Source organism: Anopheles aquasalis, chromosome X, assembly GCF_943734665.1.
Source record: "Anopheles aquasalis chromosome X, idAnoAquaMG_Q_19, whole genome shotgun sequence".
In the NCBI taxonomy this organism is placed as follows: Eukaryota; Metazoa; Arthropoda; class Insecta; order Diptera; family Culicidae; genus Anopheles; species Anopheles aquasalis.
The window spans coordinates 5,271,441-5,294,758 of record NC_064876.1 but is presented as its reverse complement, the minus strand read 5'-3'; the positions used below and the strand labels follow the sequence as shown (position 1 = coordinate 5,294,758).

At 48.0% G+C, this 23,318-nt stretch overlaps 1 protein-coding gene across 2 annotated transcripts; it reads left to right on the top strand.

Moving 5' to 3' along the window:
- Window positions 1-439: 439 nt before the first annotated feature.
- On the top strand, window positions 440-22,789 carry LOC126569554 (uncharacterized). Of its 2 annotated transcripts, none has more exons than XM_050226741.1 (5): window positions 440-846; window positions 13,972-15,000; window positions 16,510-18,582; window positions 20,525-21,652; window positions 21,730-22,789. In XM_050226741.1, exons 2-5 carry the CDS (start codon window positions 14,131-14,133, stop codon window positions 22,138-22,140), a joined length of 4,482 nt encoding a protein of 1,493 aa, XP_050082698.1. In that variant the 5' UTR covers window positions 440-846; window positions 13,972-14,130; the 3' UTR covers window positions 22,141-22,789. The 2 variants fall into 2 exon arrangements, with proteins under 2 accessions (XP_050082698.1, XP_050082688.1); XM_050226731.1 differs by having other exon boundaries at window positions 13,967-15,000.
- The last annotated feature ends 529 nt before the right edge of the window (window positions 22,790-23,318 follow it).

The following is a 23,318-nucleotide window of genomic DNA, read 5'->3' as shown; positions in this document are numbered from 1 at the left end:
GCACACACCCAGAGTCTGTGTGTAGAGAGAGGGGAGGCGCGGGAAACCTCCGTTACGGCGAGAATTTGTCTTGAGGCGGCGACGGGCCGGGTGTGTGTGGTGTGTGGTGTGCTGGCAAGCGAACCCGTTATGTCGGTCGAGTGTCGGTCGGTCCTCCCTTACTCCGCTGGTTACTTGCTGGTCGGCACTGGCTGCCGTCTCTTTACGGTGTTGTGTACGTGTCTATGTTAGTGTTCTGAAAGGTTGGTGTGTACCGAAGGGAAAGGAGGTGGGTGGGGGCAGCAGTGAAGGTGTGATTTCATTCTGGGCTCGGTCTAGCGGCTCAGCAGGACCTCGGCCTGAGAGCGTAGCAGGGCTGCAGGGCCGTGTACCGTTACCAGCGTGTTCGTCGCTCCTGTCGATGGTTGGTTGGTTGGTTGGTCGCTTGTTGTTGTTGTCATTGTTGTTTGCCGTTGTTTTTGTGTGGGAAAACTCTCTGCGCCGCCTGCCTGGCTGTATCCGTGCGCGTGTTTCCTGTAGCGTGCGTGCGTAACCAGAGACCAACGACCGCCGCAACCGCTGTTGGTGCTTGCCAAGCCGTGGCCAAGCCCTGCCCGCTCCATCAACCGTGTGCTGTTGGCTGCGGCCCCGAGATATCCACGCCGCAACGTTCAACCATCCGACATCGCACGCACGCACGCACGCACGCACGCACGCTCTGGAGCCATCTTGGCATCCTGGCCCGACGGAGTACCGAGAGAGTTCCGGGGTTCCGATCGACCAGCTCAACCGAACCAAACCGACCGAAACCAATCCAACAACAACCCAACAGCTCTCTAACCGACCAGCCAACAAAGCGCCAGAAACGTAAGTTATTTTGTTTTCCTTTTTTTTGGGTTTTTTTTTGTTGCGCCCGCACTCCGGCCTTCTCAATGCCCGAACCCGGGCACATTCCAAGACCCTTTTGCTGCTCCGTCCGCAAAGACCAGTCGTGCTCGAGATGTACCCCCCGGGGCCCCCCCGCGCCCCCTCTGCAACCCCTGAAAAAGGTTTCGGGCTCTTCTCACGTCTCGCTTCTTGCCGGTGAATGGCATTGTTTCGCGCATTGTAGTGCCCCTGACTTCAACCGCTATATATAGCGGTTCGCGGGTCGCCAATCTCCTAGCCTCAGCTTGCCAGCTAAAGCTTGGAACACCTTAAATTTGGCCGCCCCCTTCTACTCACTGCAGTGCCCCTCGTGGTCGCATTGCTACTCTGTTGGGGTCTTTTTAAAGGTTATAGTCTTCTCTTTTAGTGTTAAAAAATGTGCCAAAATCGAACCATACCATCAAAAGTAATCGCCGATGGAATACGAAGGGTGACAAAAAAAATCTGCACACTTACTATGAAATCTAAATTTGACTGGAATAAAAACCCCACGTAAAACTTCATTTTGGCAAAATCCAGTAAACAAATTTGACTGCAGCATTCGTAGCGGGAATACGAAAGTAACGTTTTAGCTCATTTACGCAGATAAAATCGCCCGTAAACTGCTCATTTGGCAAGCGAACTGCAGTTGTGGTTTGAAATAGAAAATTTTGATCACGAGAGGGTCCATGAACGGCCGTTTGTACAAAGAAGAATGCCTGGAAAAGATCATTCTACCTTTTATTTACGTCTCATAAAGGTCCTGTTAAGTTTTGGTCCGATTTGGTAAGCTGCTGTAATAGCACGGAGGTTAAAAGTTGGTATCGAAACAACAGCATTGATTTCATACCAACAATCTTCAATCCACCAAAGTGCCCACAGTGTCGTCCAATACAATTATATTGGGTTATTATCTACTAATATCTAAAGAAGACTAAAGAAACAATGTAAAATGATTAAAAATCCATCGGGAATATACAAATGGTTGGAAAAAAATGACCAATGAGACATCTTTCACTAGTGTGCAGAAAATGATGTGTCGCATAAAACCAATAGTGCGTAAATTAATACGCAACGTGACCCAATAATTTAATCGCAATTTTTTTATGGAAAGTTAGATAAAATACCGACAAAATGACACCTTTAACATGTGTTTCCAGCTTATTTCTGGCCTGAGCTGTGTCCGGTTTTATGCGGCCAAATTTACGGTGTTCCAAGCGTTAGCTTAGCAAGATAGGATGAGAGTCTTTCCGGCCACTCCAGCGCACCGTAGTGACGTGGGCAACATCCGTTATAGGCCGCTTTGCGGTGAACGGCGAGCTAAGCATTTGTAATTCGAGTTGTAGAATCCTCAAGACGAATGTACCGTTGGTGTACGGTTGGTCTCCATCACTAACCACAACCAGGCGAGCGGCCTAGGGAGGAGGAGGAGGAATTTCAAGGGGCCCACCAGATCCACAACCCCGAAGAAGAACCCTAGCCACCTGTTGCTGCCCAAAAACCAACCCGGGGGGTGGTTGGTCCGCTCGCTATTTCAGCAGTGTTTTGCCAAACCGCACTACTAGTTGCCACACACACCCGTTGCCCGTTGGGGGGGGGGGGGGGGGGGGCGCCCTAAACGTGTTTCTCCAACGGTTCATCAAGCACGGCGCCACCGAGCAGCACCGAGCGTGCCGCGTTCGGTGCGTTCTTGCGACAAAGACAAAAGAAGCCACCGAGAGCAGTTGCCAGGCATTGAGCAACCAGCAAGCGAGGAGGAGGAGGAGGAGGAGGAGGGCGAAGAGGCGAGAGGCACTATTGCTTGAATGCCGTAGCGTGCCCGTGTTCTTGTTGCGCCGCTGAGGAGAATGGGCGATTCGATGGGTGATGTGGCGGGGGGAGTAGGCGGATCCCACAACAACAACAACTACAACAATACAGGCGCGATTGCCGTCCGTCGAGACCCAAGGCGAGGTTGCACAAAACCGAACTGGACTGGATGATTATGTCCGAATGTGTTGCGCAAACGTTTTGTTTTTTGTTTTGTTTTTTTGTTTTGTTTTTTTGTGTGTGTTGTGTTTTGTGTTTGTGTTTTTTCTGAGGGCAAGCGCACCGACTAGTCGCACGATAGCGAGATTTGTTGGCATTCTTATGGCGCTTGAATCGTGCCTGCAATCAAGCGGGATCCTTGCGGAGCCTATTCGGTAAGCGTGGTACTCACCCCTGGATCACCGGGATTCCCTTTTGCAATTGGCAGTGGGACACGTAGAAAGTTAACGATTCGTCCATCGCTGGACGCTCCCGGAACAAGATATCTGCTGTGATCACTCGTTGGTTGGACCGCCCTGGAGGGTACCAACCAGGCACTTGCTACCAAAATCTGCAGTCGCCAGTTCCTGCACCGAACGGACAGCGAAAGCCAGTTGCCAGCTTGGTCGATGACGACGGCGATGAGGGGAGTACGGGGGCCACAAGTGGTAACCCGCAGGCGATTGGGCTATCGAAAGTGACAGCTGCTGCTGCTGCTGCTGCTGACGGGTGCCTTTGGCCAGGGGGGGGGGGGGGGGGGTTGCTGCTGTTATGTAAAACTTTCACAATAGAAAGAAAGTCACACATTCGAATTCCGAATTCGGAATCCGAGGCTCGCTCCGGCCCGTGGAGAGCAAGAGAGGTGTGTGGTGATGTGTGATAGAAGGCAGGGAGAGAGAGAGAGAGAGAGAGAGTGAGCCCAGTAACACATCATTCAATGCGCTATCGACTCTCCATTTCTCCGGGCCAGTCCGGCCCGGTCGGTTGGTCACATCATATCATCATCATCATCATCATCATCTTGATCACCATCACCAGCAGCAGCAGCAGCAGCAGCAGCAGCACCGCTCTTCCCTTCCACCCCGCGCCGACACCTATCAGATGTCGTGGAGATGTCTCCTTTCTCCCCGCGATGCGCTCATCGCCGCCGCCGGCCACCTTAATCACATTTTCGGCCGCGAAACCGGGGCCCCGGGATGGCGGGAAGCGGTGCGCGGGGAAGTGAAAGTGAATCACATCCCGCCAGCTAGCTCCCCCCACCACGCAGACACTGCGCTAGTGCCTCGACGGGATTTCGAGGTTCCTCTTTGCGGAACCTCTGGAGCGGTTCGGGAGATTTCATCAGGCGGAAGGCAGCGCTTCCCTGATAAGCCGCGTAACCTTTAACCAACCCGACTCACTCACTTTCTACACTCCACACCACCACCACCACCGAAAAGGGTTGCGTGGATAGATACAGGGTGGACAAAACCAAAAAAAAAATGAGAAAATCCTTTATCGAAGTTTAAAGCCACTTTTTGTTGGTTTTCTACTGTTTTAGAATATCTAAAATGGCTCAATATTTCATTGTTTATCAGCAAACAAACAAAATTTAGTGGGTTTTGTCGGTCTGCTTTCTTAATTAATTTCTCCAAGCGGTTACGAATTCGTGAACACCCTTCGGTAACATTGGTGTCCAACTTGGATGACCAGGGTTTGGTGATAAACGATTGCAAGCGAGCCAACCAGTATGGTGTGATGATTCACAGGAGCTTAGGCCGAACAAATGCCCCATATTGAATTAATTTAGGACCGCTTGGAGGGCATAAATCATTCGACCAAAAATTCATGTTCTCCTTCAACCATGTTTGAGAGTCCGCTTAGACGTATGGCAGGGGCCTCCATCTTGCTGAAACTCAACACTTTCTGGAGTGTTGAAGTTTGCTTTAATCCATGGTAAAACTTGTTCCTTCAAAAAAATGGTATACACATTAATATTCATTTTAATATGGGATTTTCTTAAAACTGGAGACATTTTCAAACCCATTAGAGACAATTTTGCTCCAATCATCATTATTCCAGCGGGGATCGCGAAATTAGACTTTTATTAGGTCTATGCACTGAAATCCGCGGTGTTTGTACCAAATTTAATCGGTTATTTCTCAATAAATCTTAACAATCTGCTTATTAAACATATTGACTTTCGCTAGCCACTGCTTTTTACTATATTTTGGGCAATTTTCGAATTTCATGTCGAAAGAACTGCTCATCTTTTGAAGCAGTTTGGGCAACTGCCCTCTTTTCAATACTTTCATAAAGAATGAGGTGCTGTGCTTCCAAACAATTTTTTAATCAACCAAACAAGAAGTATTTAGAAAGAACAATGTCTGGGGAATACTGCGGGGAGGGTATCATTTGGTCTTCGAGGTTTCCAAAAAAGTTTTCATCGGTTTTGCAGCATGCGGCCTAGCGCTAGCATGTTGAAAAAAAAGTTTATTACGTGATTTTTCCCATTTTTACCGTTTTTTAGGTCAGAGCTTGCTTCAAATGGATCAATTATTGTTGATAACGTTCTCTATCAACAATTTCAAGAGTTTCCGAAAGTTCGTAGTGCACGACACACGTGAAAACTGGATTTTCTCATTATTCTGGTGTACCCGAACCTTCTGTGTCTTTAAAGACAAAATCTCCGCTTCTAAACCTTTGAAGCCAGCTTTGACATGTTTTTTTTGTATCGTAACATGTTCAACATAAGCTTAAACCAACACATGATAATTTTCAGCAGCTGTTTTCTTGCAATGAAAAAAGGTTTTAAAATCTCCCCGCAAAATGGACTTTTCAGGCACCAAACTTGACATTTTCAACTGGAGAAAAAACTATGTTGTTGTCAATATTATGAACGTTGCCTTATAGCGTTTTAAAGGTATTTAGTTATACTTTAAAACGACATAACAAATGAGGATGTATACCTTCCCAAATAAAATGGCGCATGTATTAGCAAACCCACGTGTATTAGCAAAACCACGGATTTCAATGCATACACCTAATATGTTCTCTGAAACATTCTTTATTCATTACGGTCAATATGAAACTATTCAGTCGGGAAATCGTTGCTGGATCAATTGTGAAAAGTGTCTCATCAGAGAACACGACAACCCTGTTTCTTCATCTTCAAAACTGACAACAAATGCATCGATCGCTCACATCAAAGATGTTTTATCCTTTTCGATTTTTAAATTACACTTAACCCTAGCTCTTTAGGTTGCTTTTGGGCCATATTTGGCCAACCGATGCATGGTGGATCTTGAGATATTCGTCTCTTTTTCAAGCTTTCGTATGGATCGCAATGAATTTCGTTATCTTTTGCTCTCACCGATCTTACCACTTTTTACAGTGCGCTCAGATCGTTGCCGACCACTACCATGTTTCCTAGGCCTTGGCCCTTCATAAATAGAACGATTAATCCTGTAAACAATGCCAAAATTACATCCGAGAACCTCTGTTATTATTATGCGATTTTTCTTGCGCGCAAAGCAAACTCGACACCTGTCGCCTTTGAGTGCATTTTTTCGAACAAACCTCTTTTGCACGAGTGCTTTTTGCACATCATTTGATAGATATGAGTCTCACGAATACACCAATACCCCATAATGCCATACTGGTGTTAGAAAACAAATTCAAAACAGAGCAATGAAAACATTTCTCAATTTTGTGTTATGGTACACCCTGTAAAACGCAAAGCCAAGATGATCGCAGGCTTGCTGGCAGGATGGAAGATCTCTCCCGGGGGGGGGGGGGGGGGGGATTTCCTGCTATATACTCCTGCCACATACAGACCCTCACAATGGCGCTCCCGGGGAGTGGGGGAGACATTCCACGGACTCGGACCTCGGTGGTGACACAGGTGACACATGCTGCGCCAGTGAAAGTGCAATCTCTCTCTCCCTCTCTCTTTACTCTCTCTCTCTCTCTCACATTCGTACGCTTTGTCACCGGCCGGGTGGCCAGCCGGGGGTTCAATGGCCTATTCTCTCCAAGCTTTCCCGTGTGTTTTTGTTTCTTCGCCGGGTGTTTTTTTTTTTTGTTTTTGGTCACACCAAGCCCACCAAGCGGTGAAACACTGGTACTCGATATCGGTCGAGATTATCGGTGCGCATGGGTTGTACCAGCGTATTGGCCAATCGGGTAGTTGGCCCGCCCAGGATGACATAATTGTGCATGGATGCGTATCACACACCCGCCCATAATGGTGGTGGCCATTCTCGATCGGTTGCATCGCCATCGGTGGTGCATCGGTGGTGCTTGAAACTGGATCGGGTGCCAAACAGAGCACCGGATCGGACACCAGCCCCTGGCGGGCGTGACGTGGTCCATTTAGCACGCCGATTCGCTTGCTTACTAGAGTACGACGTGATGGCGAGCGCGAGCTTCTGCGATTGCGGTTGCGGTTGCGGTTGCGGTTGCGGTGTGCCTGTCGTAATGGAGGCCGCCGCTTGAAGCTTGTTTTTTTTTTGTTTTTGCATCCAGGCCAATCCACTGGCAGCTGGCCACGAACCAAGCGGCGATGTGACCGTGATCATGGCTCCGCGGCTACGAAGACCTTGACGCGCGAACCACCAACAAGCCGAGTCTCTCTCTCTCTCTTTCTCGCTCTCCCTATGTTCTACGGCTGATCTACGTTCTAACGGCACCGTGGGCGGAAGCACCGTTGCAGCGTTGCAAGCATCAGCGGTTAAAGCGGTTTGGATTGCAGTTCAGTGGCCACTGCTTCTTCACTACTACTAGGTCTACTAATATGAAATGAGCCGTTTTGTTTAAAACATGAAACTTTTTTGGAGACACATTTCATCTATCTTTTAGGTAGTTTGTGCGGGAGGTAAAAAACCAGTCAGGGACTCAAATTTTTACTTTCTTGTAGAACTCGAAGTGCTGCTCAGCCAATGCGTGTGCGATGGATGAATATAAATGATATTTGGAAAGTTCCAAGTCTAGTGAATACTGCGGGGGGGGGGGGGGGGGGGGGGATAGCAGCTCCCAACCAAGTTCCTTTACGATATCCTGAACAGGTTTTGTTAAGTTGCAAAATTTCCTTCCCATCTCACGGTCGCCCATTTCGGTCGTTTCTCGATCGATGGCTGATTTAAATTGATTATTCGTTTTCGGTAGTGAGCTTTGTTAACTGTTTCATCATGTTTTCGCAGCTCGTGGCACACGTGCCCTGTCTGGTCCCACCAAACACGCAGCATTATCTTCTTTCCAAAGCGGATGTCTGAGTTTGCACTTGATGTTGGTCGTTGCCCAGCACAAACCCATGCTTTTTTTCCATGATGACCCATTATTCAATGTAATTCTGACTTTTTTCAAGCATTCGATGCGAATCCGGAGCAATTTTCTTCAAATGGAAGCAAAAGATTAATGCTTCCCGCATTTCGTCATTTTTGGGAACAAAAATGGTCATTTTCAACACGATGCCAAACGCGATCTTTCTTGTTTAATGGTTTTCTGGGAATGAGGTATTATTAACAGGTGTCCAAACAACCAAAAAAAACAAATGAGTTAAGATGCGCTTACACTAAACATTCACGTTTGACACATTAATGCGTAAAAGCTCTTTTCATATTGGTACACCTAGTATCTAATGGTTCGCAACGTAGTAGAAACAGTCTGATTGGTGTTATCGAGCATTGATTGTTCGTTTGCACGACTTACAGTCCCTGCTTCGTCTGCATCTCGACACCGATTTCTCGCGAGTGAATCAGTTTCCTTCAGGCCTGAAGTACGGCGCTAAACTATTTGCTCCTAAGTAAAAGAAACTCTTGGCGACTTTTGGCACTTTTTGTGCGTTCCCTCCGCTCATAAATGGAGAAGGCTACAACATTTCTGCATCCAAGCATGGGGCGTGTCAGTGCTCTGCGGGCCATGCACCAGAGTATCAGAGCTTCGCTCCTTCTTGAAACACGCTCCCCATTCTTAATCTTCTCATGGTAGCTCTTGTGCGCTCACTATCTTGCCCACTAAGCAGCAGCAGCAACAGCAGCAAGTTCTCACCAGGTTTCGAACAGTTAAACCATCGATTAGTAGCACAATTGGTACGCCATTTAGAAAGGACCTATTGAAAAATGTTATTCTCTTTCGAATCTCTCTGCCAATTTGGGAAAATCAACAAAAGAAACCATTTAGGAAATATACTATGTTTCATAATGATAGCCTCATCCTATTTTTTCTATCTCGCGCACGAATAAAGCATGGCTAAAGCAATTGGGTAATTATTTCAAACCAGAATGAAGAGTGAATAGTATATAGAACTGTTGCTAGGCCATTTGGAGCCATATTTGAAGCAAAACCATCGTGAAAAAGTATTTTTTTCAGCAAGATAACGCCGCCACGGTGACACTTACCTACTTAAAGCATACAAACATCAATGTAATGTCCTGGCCAGCGATTTCTCCGGACTTATATCCGATGGAGAATGTTTGGCGGATGTTAGTTCGTGATGTTTACGGGAATGGTAGGCAATTTGACACCGCAGAGCATCTGGAAGTAGCTAATAAGAGTACATGGTGATCCTTGTGCGCACTGCAACATTTTTTATGCTCACTGTAAGCATGCCATCCCGCATTTCCAGGCAATTAATAGTAACGGAGGGGTTACTGGTTGCAAATAAAATAATATTTATAGCCTAATGGACTGTTTTTCATCTTAATTTTGATTTTATGTAGCGTGAGGCTATCATTATGAAACACCTCATTTTTGGTTTTTTGGCTCCTTTACGCGCAATTTTTAAGATATCTTCAAAATTCAAACGGCATACGTCTTTTAATGAAAAATGGAAAAGTTTACAATACTTTTAATTAAATTTGTAGCGCTTTATTCGTGCGCGAGATCGAAAAAATAGGGTGAGGCTATCATTATGAAACATAGTGTAGTACTGTGTCACGAAATGAAAGTGAATTTCGATTTATTTTAAAAGTTCCTGTTCTACTCCTCCAAATTAATTTTGTCCCCTCCCCCCCAATTTTAATGCACTTGCGTAAAAGGGATTTTCCAGGTTTTGAAACGCTTGAAAAAGTTTACTTTAGAAATGGTCTTCAGCACCTTCTTCGCAGCGGCTTGGGATCGGCTCTATGGTGCCAAAAAGGATGTCCCCGGAGCGATCTATTGAGCTTGTTTTGAGTAGCCAGAAGTCACATGGTGCTAAATCAAACGAAGGCCCAAAACATTTTTCAAAATGTCATTGACGAATTATCTGAACAAGGCAATATCATCAGCAAGGTCTCTAGTTGTTAATTATTGAGCGTGAGCTTCATGGATTGACGTTGATGGTCGCGTAGGACATTTTTCGTGTTCAACACGTTCCTGACCTTCCTGGAACTCTTTTGATCACTGGTAAACATTTTAATTTAACTTAACGTAGTCACCAAAGGCTTTCTGTATCATTTTTTACATATCCACAAACCAAATTTTATGCAAATTCTTTGCTCAACAAATTTCTAAATAGCAAAATAACGAATAATTTGCATTCAGTAGCTCACAAGAAAATTCATATCTCAAATAATAATGATTACTTTGACGTAAAACTTGGCATTGCTGTTAATCGCAGTACTGACAACCTACAAAAAATACGAGAATTAAAAAAAAACGTTCACACGCCCATACAGAGCACCCATTCATCTTACTTTCGTGTCACAAAGGTATTAATGCCATTTTGTTGACAATTCACTCAGAGTCAAGTATCGATCAATCGGTGACCCACTTTATTAGACACACGACAAGCGGACCGGTTGGTTTGTGGCGGTACTGTGCATTATGTTTTGACAACATTTTTTTATTTACACGTTTTTTCACCTTCTTTCCGGCAATATAACGGCGATTTCGTTTCTGTGGCGTGGCGTCGATTCGTTTTTAAAATGGCATAGACTGGCGTGCTCAGAATCTGACTAATCGGTCACAAATCGGCTGAAAAAAAAAAGTGGTGGAGTTAATCAACGTTCCCACCCTGTGCGTTTCGCTTTTTCGAATCGAATCCGGTATCTGGTGCGTTATGTCAGAATCGATTGGGTTTTACCTTGAACAGGTGTGCATTTGGTGTCGCTCCTTGCAGGATCTAATCAGGTGGTCGCTAGGTACGAGGCAAGCCCTCCCCACTTAGGGAGGGAGACCCGAAAGGAGAATGAAAGGCCACTTCCTGGTTCCACCAGTAAAAGGGGTCTTCCGTGGCAGTGGTGGTACGACACCACGCACCTGCCATGGGCAAGATGGAAAAGTGAAAGTGCATCATCAATCAGGGCCCTGATGTCTATCTCCATCTCTTGCTCTCTCTCTCTGCCTTTCTCTCTTTCTCTCTCTCTCTCTCCCCTTTCTTCGCCTGATGCGGTATCCCGATCCCCATTCCCGGCGAATCACCGAAAGCACGAGATCAACGCTGAGAGAAAAAGAGAGCGGGAGGAGAGGGGGAAGAAGAGAGATCGTGAGATGACGGTGAGGCCTTTTCGTGCGTATTATCTACTGATCTGGCCTCCAGACGGCAAAGAGGGGGGGAAGGTGGTGGGACGAATTAATTTTCCAATTGTTCATCCCTCCAGCGAGTGATCCGCCACCAAGCCTCCAAAAGATTTGTCACCAAAACGGGGGGTGAGGAAGGAAAAGTGTGAGAAGGGAAGAGAGGAGGTGAGGCCCTACTCAACCCCTGCCTGCCACCTCTTCACTAATGAGCGATTTCTCATTCATAACCCCAAATTGAAACAATTCACATAAGATGGGGGCGTACGGTGGGGGTGTAGTGCTCCAGATATACACCAACAACATCGAATCCCCCGCGGGCCAGGGCCCCAAAAAAAAAAAAGTCACCCCGAAGGCTTCCGGGAGCTTTTGTTCTTTTTTCTTTCCCTTTTTTCTTTTCGCGGAACAATGCTGAGCAGCAGCCCGCCGTCGCCATGACATCTGACACGTTGCGTCCGTAGCCGCGGCGCTGCGCTAATTGTTTGGTAAATGGTGGCCCCGGCCCACAAAAGCACACCCACCTCCCAAAACAGGCCTAGCGATAAATCTCTCACACCGTGGAGATGGCGCGCGCCTGATGCCACCGTTTGCGGCCGTACACTGCGCGAAATTAAAATAGCACCACCATATTTTTCGAAAAATCTTAGTGACAATGCCAGTCTCTATGTTAATTTTATCCGTGTGCTCACTAACAATGTTTTGAACTGCTATATGAGATATTTTCTTTTAGTATGAACATTTAAACTAAATTTTTAATAATAAACCGTGCGAAATAGAAATAGCACCACCTCAGGTTAATTCTACTTTTTTCACTCATTTTAAAGAACTATGTTTTGGTTTTCAGGACTATGAACGGACTTCTAAGTACGTGCAATTAGCAGTGAAAACATTTTTTTTCCTTTTGATATAGTTCCTTTGATTCCATCAGACCATACTACTTTCGAGGAAAAGGTAAAAAATATAACCTATCATAATCAGTGAGCTTATCTAACAGAAGAATGGTTCGAAAACACACACACTGCCGTTGGAAATTGTTGAAAAATAGCAATAAACTTGATCCAATTGAGAATAGTGGGGATAAAAGTGGAGTTTTCTCTAAGCATAAACGTACAATGCTACAGATCGTAGTGAATGAGAAAAGATCAACATCATAAATCCGCGCAAAATTAGATCTGACAGTGACTACATGTGCACGTACAACAAATGCTGGCAGGTAGTGAGCAGTTGGAGTTACTCAAAAGACTAGGAGGACACAAACACTAACTAAGCTACGTAAAGTGTATTATTTGAGCTTCGCGAAAAATCACATTTCCTGCCCGAAGAATGGAATAACTCGATCATTCTAGATTAAAAAAGGTCAACCTTGATGGTTTAGATGACTTACAATACTACTAGCTCCATTTGCGCAATGACTAGATTTAGTGATGGGCAGGAACTTGGGCGCTCACACATTGAAAATATTGGAAATCTTTTTCCGCCTCAAGTAGGCATCCGTTGGCTTAAGGAACAATAAAAATGCAGTTTGCGGATTATGTACACATGTGAGAGATACTTTTGAATCATCATTGATGGGTCAGGGCTTTGTTTTTCAACAAGAGAATGCTGCAACTCTTCATTCACAACGCACAAAACGTGGTTTTCTGATAAAAATACAGAAGTTATTGAATGGTCAACCCATTTTCCGGATCTGAATCACATAGAAAACCTTTTGGTATATGCTTACACGTCGTGTTTATGAAAACGGAAAGCAATTTGATTGTGAACACATGCTGAAATGTCGAGTTCTGGAGCGCTGAGAGCAAATCAGTCATCTAACGCTTGAAACTCTGATTGTTTTTTCTCTCGAAACACTGATTTTATTGCTGGAATCGCATTTAATTGCAATCAGCTGTTTAATTGAAATCAGTTAGTTCATGAACGCATGCCAAAGCCATGGTGAATTTTGAGAAATACAAATGGATTTTGTTAAAAATCATAAGTGGTGCTATTTTTATTTCGCCCCTTTTCATTTAGTTTTCCAGGATTTTCCAAAAACCGGCTAAACCAAACAAAACAAACTCATGCTAGTTTAATCCGTAACAGTTTTTAGCACATGTAGCAGAAAGCATTTGATTGAAACTTAATTATTCGTCTTTTTATAAGAAAAAAAAACTGGGTGGTGTTATTTTAATTTCGCTGGGTGTATGGCGAAACTAGATCACAACGCACCTTACAGTTGGGGGGGGGGGGGGGGGGGATGAAGTTTGAGGATCCAAAACGGCAGGGTGGTGCGGGGGTGCTGTGCGAAAAAAAAAGCAGAAGCTCAGCAGTTTTGCATAATCCGTTCATCCGAATGCGTGGCGCACACGGTGGGCGGGGGGGGCGCCTTTCTCGAGTTGAACATTTTCATTTTCCAACTACCCAGTTTCCCGCGTCGAGCCGAGCCGAAGGTTAGGTAGGCAGAAGAAAGATGCGGTTCAGTTTGGTGGTTGCTGTGGTCGTCGCTCGCAGCCTTTTTGTTGCTCTTTTCTTCTTCTTCTTTCTATTATCTGGTGCGAACGCGCGCGCACGGAGCACGGAGCGCGGTGAAAGTGGGTGCGGGTGCGGGTGTGTATGGGTGGGTGGGGTGCGTTGTCGCGCGCGCCGATTGCGGATTGCCGTTTCGCGTGCCGCACACAATTGAAAATGGATCCGTGTCGCCGTCGTGTCGCCGTCTCTTTGGGGGGGGAGGGTGGGGGTGGTGTATTTCGAAAGAAGGTGATTTTCACGAAACTTTTCATTTTTTTTTTCTCTTTTTTTTTTTCTTTCTTTTTCTTTCCGTTCCCTTTTTGCACAGGGCAGTGAGCGGGGGAAAATAAGAAGAGAGGAGAGAGAGAGAGAGAGAGAGAGAGAAAGAGAGAGGGGAGAGGATCGAGACCAAGGCTTCGATGCAGGAAGCAAGGAGCAGCAGAACGATACGACGATCGAGAGACTAGTGGCCAAGGGGAAGCAGCATCCGGAATGGGCAACTCGGGCAGCATTAATGGGCTGTCGGCGTACGACGACGGTTACCACCATCAGCACCATCATCATCATCACCATCAGCACCATCCGCATGCGGGGGCGTCCGCGGCCGGCTATCACCAACACCACCAGCGTTATCACGATGCGATGCGTGGTGGCACCGGGGGGATGGGAGCGCTAGATGGTGGTGGCCCCGGGTGGCTAGAGTCCTACCATCAGCAGCAGCAGCGACCGGAGCAGCAGCGACCGGAGCAGCAGCAGATCAAGGTGCTGCCGGACATTCCGGGCAAGGTGGCGAAGCTGCGGTCGACGAACAATGGCAACATACTGCACGCCGGTGGCACCATCAGCAAAAACAATCAGCTGCAGCGCTCGAAAAGCATCTCGTCACCGAGCTACCAGCAGCACCACCACCACCACCACCATCAGCAGCAGCTTGACGAGGCGCCGGAGGGCGAGTTGATGTGCTCGCTGCCACCGCGGATGCTCATCACCCGCTCCCGCACCCAGGTCAGCATGCTAGGGGTTGGTGGGACCCCCGGCTACGACGGGGACATGGTGTCACGCCAGCGTCCACCCCAGTTCGGGGCCCGCTCGGGTACCCGTCAGCCAGCCTCCTACCAATCTGGTGCCGGTGCTGGTGCCACGTCCCCCCACGGGGCCGGTTTCGGTGGCCAGCGGAAGCGGTTCGGCTCGGAGCCGGATCTGCGGGCCCCACATGAAGGCCAGCCGAAGAATGAGCACGGTGAAGCGGGTGCTGGTGGTGCTGGTTTGCTGCTGCGGACACCCAAGACCGCCCAATCGAAGATCATGAAGGGCAAGAACAAAAAGAAGGCACCGGGACCACCGATCGCACACGAGAAGCAGGTAGGGTGCAGGGCAACGGAGGCTGCAAATGAATCATTATTTCTCAAAAAGACCGTGCGGACAGACCGGTGGCATTGTTAAGGATTCGCGAAAATATTCCCTGAATGCTGATCCTTTCAAGAATATTGTGTTAAAGTTTTGGATTAATCGAAGCAAAGCTGACAAAGTTACAGATTTTTGAAAATCCGCGTTTCATAGAAGGCAAATCCAACGTTTTCCAAGTCGGTGCCCATCGTACCGTAAAAACTACTAGGCCGATCGATTTGAAATTTTTAACACATAATCTGTACACTTTTTGCCAGATAGTCCCTTCAAGATTTCATTAAAATTGTTGATACTGTTTTTTTCTAAACAAATCTTTAAAAATCGTGTTTTTAGGCAAAAGGACAAAAAGCATCACCTTTTCAACTTCAAAAATCTGCCAAAAATCGAAAACAAGGAAGTTTAACAAAAACTCGAAAGGACTACCTGGATAAACTTGTAATCTTTCAAACGAGTATCGATTTGTATTTTTCTGATGATCCATCAGGAAGCTACGATGAGCACCGGTAAAAAGTATCTTTTCGAAGACACGCCTACCAACATTTGTTGCCACTGATTAATTTTTCAATGAATGTTGCTCAAAACAAAACCAAATACTCTTCAAAAGTTGTAGATTAATATGAATTCTCATGAAAAAAATGGAGCTGAATGGTTACGCCACAAAAAATCGTCAAAAACGGACCTTTTTTGGCCCGAAAATACCGAAGTCGCCCTCTTAATTTATGTAAAACTTGGTTTTTAAGTAGAATCGTAAAAAAGCACCATTCAGCAAAAGAATATTGATTTGTATTTTTCTGGTTTCGCATCACCCAGCTGCGATAGACATTGCTGGCATTTTTGCTGACACGCCTTCCTAAATATGATGCCGTGGATGAAGTTTTAAGTAAATCGTCTCCAAATTACGATCCAATATTCTTGAAAAGTTGTACCTGACTATGGCATTTGCAAAAACATGTATAGGTTGATACTTTTCTAACAACAAATCGTCGGATTTTATAACAACAAAAGACTTGCACGTTTAAGCGACGAACCCCATCATAGTGAAATCACTTTTTCAACTTAAAAAAATTGGCCAAAAATCGAAAAATTAGGAGTTTCCCAAAAAATCGACGGGGCTACCTGAGTAAACTCGAAACCCATCGAAAGATTATTGATTTCCGTAGTTCCGATGATCAATGACACAGCTACGATTGGGCACCGGAAAAAAGTATCATTTCGAAGACACGTCTCCATAAATACGATGCCATGGGTGCAGTTTCAAACAAATTCTCACCAAACTACAACCAAATGTTCTTGAAAAGTTGTAGTTTAATATAACATCTACTTGAAAACGTTTAAGTGAATGAATTCATCACAAAAGAAAATCGTAAAAAATAAGCCTTTTTTCGATTCCCCCCCCCCCCCCCCCTTTTTAATAAATAAACGCAAATAAACGTCAAAATCTCTCTATCTCTTTGCCACCAACAGAAGGACCCCGGCAAGGGTGAGAGCGGCGAACGGGGCGGCGGACGCATCATCGCCTACTCGCCACTCCGCAAAACCAACTCCGACACCTCATCCACTCTGCCATCAACCTCAACCGATCAGAGCGGTGGTGGTGGTGGTCGCAAACTGCGCCTCTTCAAGACGCGCGCCGAAACCCGCAAGCAACCGGTCATTGCCAAGCTACCGGAGGCGTCCGATGCCAAGTTTGCGGCCAAAGTGCAGCAAAACAGTGCCACAACAGGAGGGTCAGCTGGATCACCACCAGCACCAGCAGCAGCACCAGCAGCAGCAGCAGCAGCAACGAACCACAAAGTGCCGGGCCGCGTTCCAACGTCCGCTGCACGAAGGGCCGATCGTCCGCTGGAGGGTGGCGATGGTGGTGGTGGTGATCGCGTGGTGCTGGAGCAGCTCCCGGCGCACCCGAACCCCCGTTCGTTCTTCCGGCGGGAGAAAACGTTCGACGTGGGGCTACTGTCGCTGGAGGCACGGAAGGTGGCCAAACCGACCCTGTCGCCCCCCCTGTCGCGCCGCAAATCGATCGTCAAGAGCCTGCTGGAGGCGGAACCGCAGCTCGACGGGCAGGAAAAGCGTCAGCAGCGTAGCGCAGCCGTACCACCACCCCCAACCTCCAGGAAGGACTCCGGCCAGCAACAGCCGGCAAGACGCAAGCCCTCGCACAGCCCGGGGGGCGGTGGCAAGGAGGGCGAGACAAACGGGCGTGAGATCGGGCGCCATCCGGTGGCGCGCCTGGTGCATCCGGGCAAGGCCGCACCGAACACGTTAGTCATACCGGTCGAGCCGGCTGAACAGCCGACCACCACCGCTGCACCACCATCACCATCCCCTTCACCACCACCACCACCACCACCACCGCCACCACCACCGCCGCCACCCAAGAGTAGTTTCTACTTCGGCATGGCGACGGGCGCGGCTCCGAATGGTGCTTTGACGCTGGCCGGCGGGGTGGCGCACGAGGAAGAACCCGAGCGGGACCGGGGGACGACCGAGGAAGAGGACCCGGAGCAGCCGGAGAAGGGGCAGGAGCAGACGCTGACGCGTACCGGCTCGCTGGACGAGATCGACCCGACGCAGATGGACATTATCGATCGGTTCGCGGCGAGTCTGTTGCGTGACAGCCGGCGTTTCCACTCCACCGACTCGGTTGCATCGTCGGAGGGTGGCGTCGGGGGTGCCGTCAGTGTCAGCGGTCACTTGTCGCCGACGGACGAATCCGTGGCCGCGTCGGCAGCCGGCTCGGAAGAGATAGCGCTCCGGTTACGGCCGACGCTGCCACGGAAACAGTTCGACATACCGCGGTTCAGCCCGGCGGCCGCCTGGCGTCTGCTGACGACCGAGGACGAGTTCGGGGCCGATGCACCCGGCAGCACCGGAAGTCCGGAATCCACCGCCGTCGGCAAGAAGCAGTCACCGTCGTCTTATCTGCGCGGTACGGAGCTGGACGGAGCGTCGAGCGAGGATCGGATCGAACGGGTATACCGGGAACCGGGGCTGCCCGGGCTGCAGGACAACAAGAGCGGTGACAGTGGGATCTCGGGCGATGCCGAGGGTTTGCCGGATCTGGTGCTTGGGGAGCCACGGGACTCCGCTAGCCATCAGCACCGGCACCTGGGGCCCGGGGGTGGGCGGCACGAAACCTCCCCCGGTAGCACGCCGAGCAGCGCCGGTGAGGAGAAGGGCGACGGGGACGATGGCGATCGCCGGCCCACCAGCAACGGGTGGTCATCGAGTGCACTGACCCGGCTCACACCCTGGACACCCCAGCAGGATCTGGACGATGACGATGACACGACGACGGGCGGTAGCAGCAGTGACGAGCAGCAACAGCACCACCACCACCACCACCACCAGCAGCACGAACACCAACACCGGCTGCACCATCTGCTCGACGATTCCGGGATCGATCACCACCACCAGCACCACCACCACCACCACCACAGCAACGAATTCACCACCAAGGGTCACCTGTTCAGTTTGTCGCTGCCCCGGGAAAACCATCTCTCCATCTACAACGCTGGCGGCTCAGCGGACGATAAGGTAGGCCCCCCCCCCCCCCCCCACTATTTGTCAGGTAGCCCCGTCGAGATGTTTTCATAAACGTTCTTAATGTGTGTGTGTTTTTTTTTAAAGTCTGCCAAAAATCGATACGAAATTAACAAATACGAAAAAATACGAAATTTAACAAAAAAAACCCGACGGGGGCTGCCTAGATAAACTTATGATCAAAAAGATTATTGATTTGTATTTTTCTGATGACCCATCACGTAGCTACGATGGGCACTGTTTTTGGTGCGAATCAAACGACTTGGCCCTTAAGCGACTTAAGCGACGAACCCGGGGTTGGATCATTGTGATCACTTTTGCGACTTCAAAAATCTGGCATCAATCGAAAACTAGGAAATTCAAACAAAAGTCAACGGGGCTACCTGGATAAACTTATAATCTTTTTAACGAGTATCGATTTGTATTTTTCTGATTACCCATCGCGCAGGTACGATGGCCACCGGAAAACAGTATCTTTTCGAAGACGACGACTGCCTAAATATGATGCCATGGATAAAGCTTTTGATAAATCTTCATTGCAATAGAACGAAATATTCTTCAAAAGTTGTAGTTTAATATGCCATACACTTGACAAAGGGGAAGGATAAGTCACAAAAAATCTTCAAAAATGATCCTTTTTTTATGGCAGAAATTACCGAATCGCCCCTAAAACGGTAATCAATACCAATATCGGATATTTAGTTCTTTTCAGTTACAAAATGTTCTTGATGCTGAGATCTATAAGCAACTACCATCAAAAGAATCCTGTAAAAATGTATCGCTCGAGTTATTTGCTAATGAGAAACCAAAGAAATTTTGAATTGGAAGAAGCTGGACAATGGTGCAAGTTACTATCGTACACGGTAAAGAGGCGCTGGAAAGGGGTTTTAGTGTGTGGAAATCTTGAGGGACCTCCGTTAATACAGTGTGCCCAGCCCCCCCCCCCCCCCCCCAGACGCTAAAGACGGCCCTGCTGGTGGCGATTTGTACGTTTTCGAATAATCCAGCACGTGGCTAACGATGGGCACCCGAAAAAGAACCCTTTCTTTTTAAAACGCGCCTTTCTAAATTATGATGCCACAGTGGGATGGCCAGTTTTCAACAAATCTTCCTCAAACTACAACCAAACATGCTTGAAAATATGCAGTTTAGTACGACATTCAGTTAAAACAAAAAAACGAAGAAAAGTGGAATGGAATGGAACAAGAAATTGTCAAAAAATGAGCACTTCTTGACCCTTATTAAGCTGAACCTTTCTACCCTTCAAGTAGCTTATAGAATGTGTTTGGATGAAAAACGAAACGGAAAAAAACATGACCGTCGATCTTAAGGGGGACTTCGGTATTTTCGGGCCCGTTTTTAACTATTTTTTGTGACGTAACTATTCAACTTTATTTTTTCAAGTAAATGACATAATAATCTACAACTTTTGAAAAATATTTGATATAGTTTTGAGCCACATTCATTGAAAAACTAATCCATGGCATCTAATTTTGGTAGGCATGTCGTCGAAAAGGTACTTTTTACGGTGCCAATCGTAGCAACATAGCGCCGTCAAGTTTTTGTACATTTTCGTATTCTTCGATTATTGGCAGATTATTTAAGGTTGAAAAAGTGATGCTTTTTGTCATTTTGCCTAAAAACACGATTTGAAAAGATTTGTTTAGAAAAAAAGTACCAACAAATTTTAATGAAATCTCGACGGGGCTACCTGAAAAAATGTGTACAGATTATGTGTTAAAAATTTCGAATCAATCGGCCAAGTAGTTTTTACGGTACGATGGTTTTGAAAGGATCATCATTTTGGGAAAAATGTTAAAAATATGTATCAAAAAAAAAAAATGCGCACCGAAGTCCCCCCAAAACATGTCCTACTATACAAGAAGCTGAATTTAAAAGACACAACTACACGCTTCCCCGTATGGCTTCATTGCAGATCGAGAAGCACGTGTTCAACAGTCTGCAGAAGCTGCGCAAATCCGTTTCGGATGCGTTCCGGAGCGAGGACACCCCGATGGTGGGTGGCCCGGTCGGCAGCAACGACAACTGGTTCCTCGGCCGGCTGGACACGACGAAAACGCGCACACCGGCCATGACGGGAGGGGTGCTCGGTAGCTACGACAAACGGGCGTACGGGTTGTCGGTGACGGCCCCCGACCTTGTCGCTAGCGAGGTTGATGCGGTACGGGGGGTGACCGGCGAGTCGGCGGACACGACGCCCCACCGGAGTGGCCCCAAGATCACCAGCAGCTCAATCGGTTACCTCGTGAGCGGACGACACGTGATGTATCTGCCGAAAGAGCCGACGCGGTTGCACGTGGCACCAACGGCAGCGACTGCCGCTCCACCACTACCAGCACCGTCTGCCAAGCACGCCACCGATCACAACAACAACAACAACAACACTCACTCGATCGGCACTCGGAATGGCGGTGGCCATTTGCTGTCCGCTTGGGATTTATCGCAGCAGCAGCAACAATCGGTCACTCCGTCGTCACCGCACGGGAACAAGATGTCGGCCGCGCGTACACGAGGCCAGGCAAGCGAGCGGCAGCAGATGGGCCACGGGTACCCGGCCACACCGCCTGCCCTACCACCGCACGAGAACAAGGAGAACCTCCAGGACACGGTACCGGTGGGGGTGGTGACGGGTACGGGTACCGGAATGGGAGCGGGTGCCAGCGAGCACGCGGACACCTCGGCCAGCACGCCAGGCCACGGTGCCAACAGCCTTCCGGTGAAGCTGTCGAACCGGCGGCACCATCGCTTCACCTTCCAGAGCACGATCCGGCAGATCGAGAAGCGGCGCGTCGCGGAGCGGCTGTCCCGCGAGGCGGAAATCAAGGAGGCGATGCGGCTCAGCGAGCTCGAGGCGATGCGCCGCGTCGAAGAGGAGTTCCAGCGGAAGCGGGCCCGCGAGAAGGCCTCCATACGCCACCAGTTACGGCTCTTCTCGATGGAGGACGGACAGCAGCAGCAGCAGCAGCAGAACGGCTACGACGATGAAGGTGGCGACGATAACAACAACAACAACAACAACGATCCAAGCCGGCATGAGGAATCGGTATGGAAATGGAAGGGTTCTGTTGTAGGATTGGGGCCATAAACTCCTCTTTTGTGTTTCCCCTTTTTTTTTTTCAGCGACCGTACGATGGCAAGCGCTCCGATCCCGATGGTGACAGCCTGCCGCATCAGAGCGCCCGGCCGGGACGTGGCCTCTACCGGAAGCGGGACTCCAGCACCATCGAACGGCAGCAACAGCAGCAACAGCAGCAGCAGCAGCAGTACAAACGCTCCATCACCCAGGATGGCACAGGATACGCCCCTTATCACTCCCGACACCACACGAACGACGATGACGACGACGGTGACGGTGACGATGGCGTTGACGAGCATGGACGAGGCGGTGCCGCTGCACCGGATCACGACAACGATGGCGACAGCAGCAGCAGCCTGGGGTACGTCGACACCCGGACACCCTACATTTCGCGCATCATCCAGGCCAAGAGCAGCAAAAGTGGCTACGGGCTGCACAAGGTGCGGGCCGACTAGACGGCGGCTCTACTGCTCTGCTGCTACTGCCACTGCCGAACGTGCGAACTCTGCTTGCCATCTAGTCACCAGTGGGGAGATTTCCAGGACGGACACACACCCAGCCGTAGCCGTGGCCCCATCACACCCTTCAGCCACTGCGCGGAGACTGTCAATTCACTGCTGTACGGTAGCGCCACAGCTAGCATCCGATCCGTTACCCTACCAGTACCAGTACACCCTGCAGACGGGGGAGGCGAGGCGGGTGCTTTCCCTTTTTCACTCATCTTCTGCCTTCTCATCCCTTTGCTGTCGCTGAGTACCCTTGCACTATCTGTCCGTCTGTCTTGCTGTCTCTTTATTTATTGATTTTTAAGCGTTTTTTGATTTATTTTAAATGATGCAACTATTATTCGTGGTGTAGGAAGCTATCGTACATTCTGCTACTACCACCAGCTACTGCTGCAACAACAACAACAACAACAACTATGACTACTACTGCTACTCCTACTACTGCGACCGATGCATGTTATTTAGTTTTAGTCCAACTAATCCCATTCCATTATTCGTTCGATCAATAAACAATCCAAGTATTCATTGACTCTACCACGTCGCGATGCTTTTGACTTGATTATTTCTGAACAAGCAAAACTGTGTAGCGCTAGTTGCGTAAAATTGGAAAAACGATGTTTAAAAATTATTTTAAAATAATCCAATTTTCAGCAACCATTCAGTATAGTTCCATCTGGCAACCTTTTGCCTTGACTAGATAGCCTTCTAACGGTCTAAAGAAAAGGTAATGCTGCACGAATGTGTTCTACTAGTATGATTAGAAAAAAAAATCCTATTTGAACAGTCCATAAACTCTCTCAAAATGGTCGTGTTTGCTTACGCGAGGGATCATACGTGAAATTAAGCAGTACGTACGGCCACTCCTTGCAGTACCCCATCGCAAGTAATGGTTTGGGTCGCGCAGTGGTGGGCTGATGGGCGCTTTTCAATTGTTTTTATCGAGCCTCGTCGAAATGAATGCGACACTGTTATCGAGAAAACGTGTTGGAAGCTGCTTTAGAGCACGTGAACACGTAAATTTCTATTTGAACAACTATTTTAGTATAGTACGTGGGTGATTCAAATTAAACTATTTTTTTTTTCATTTTGAAACGCAAAACACGACAACGATTTTCTTTTGAATTTTT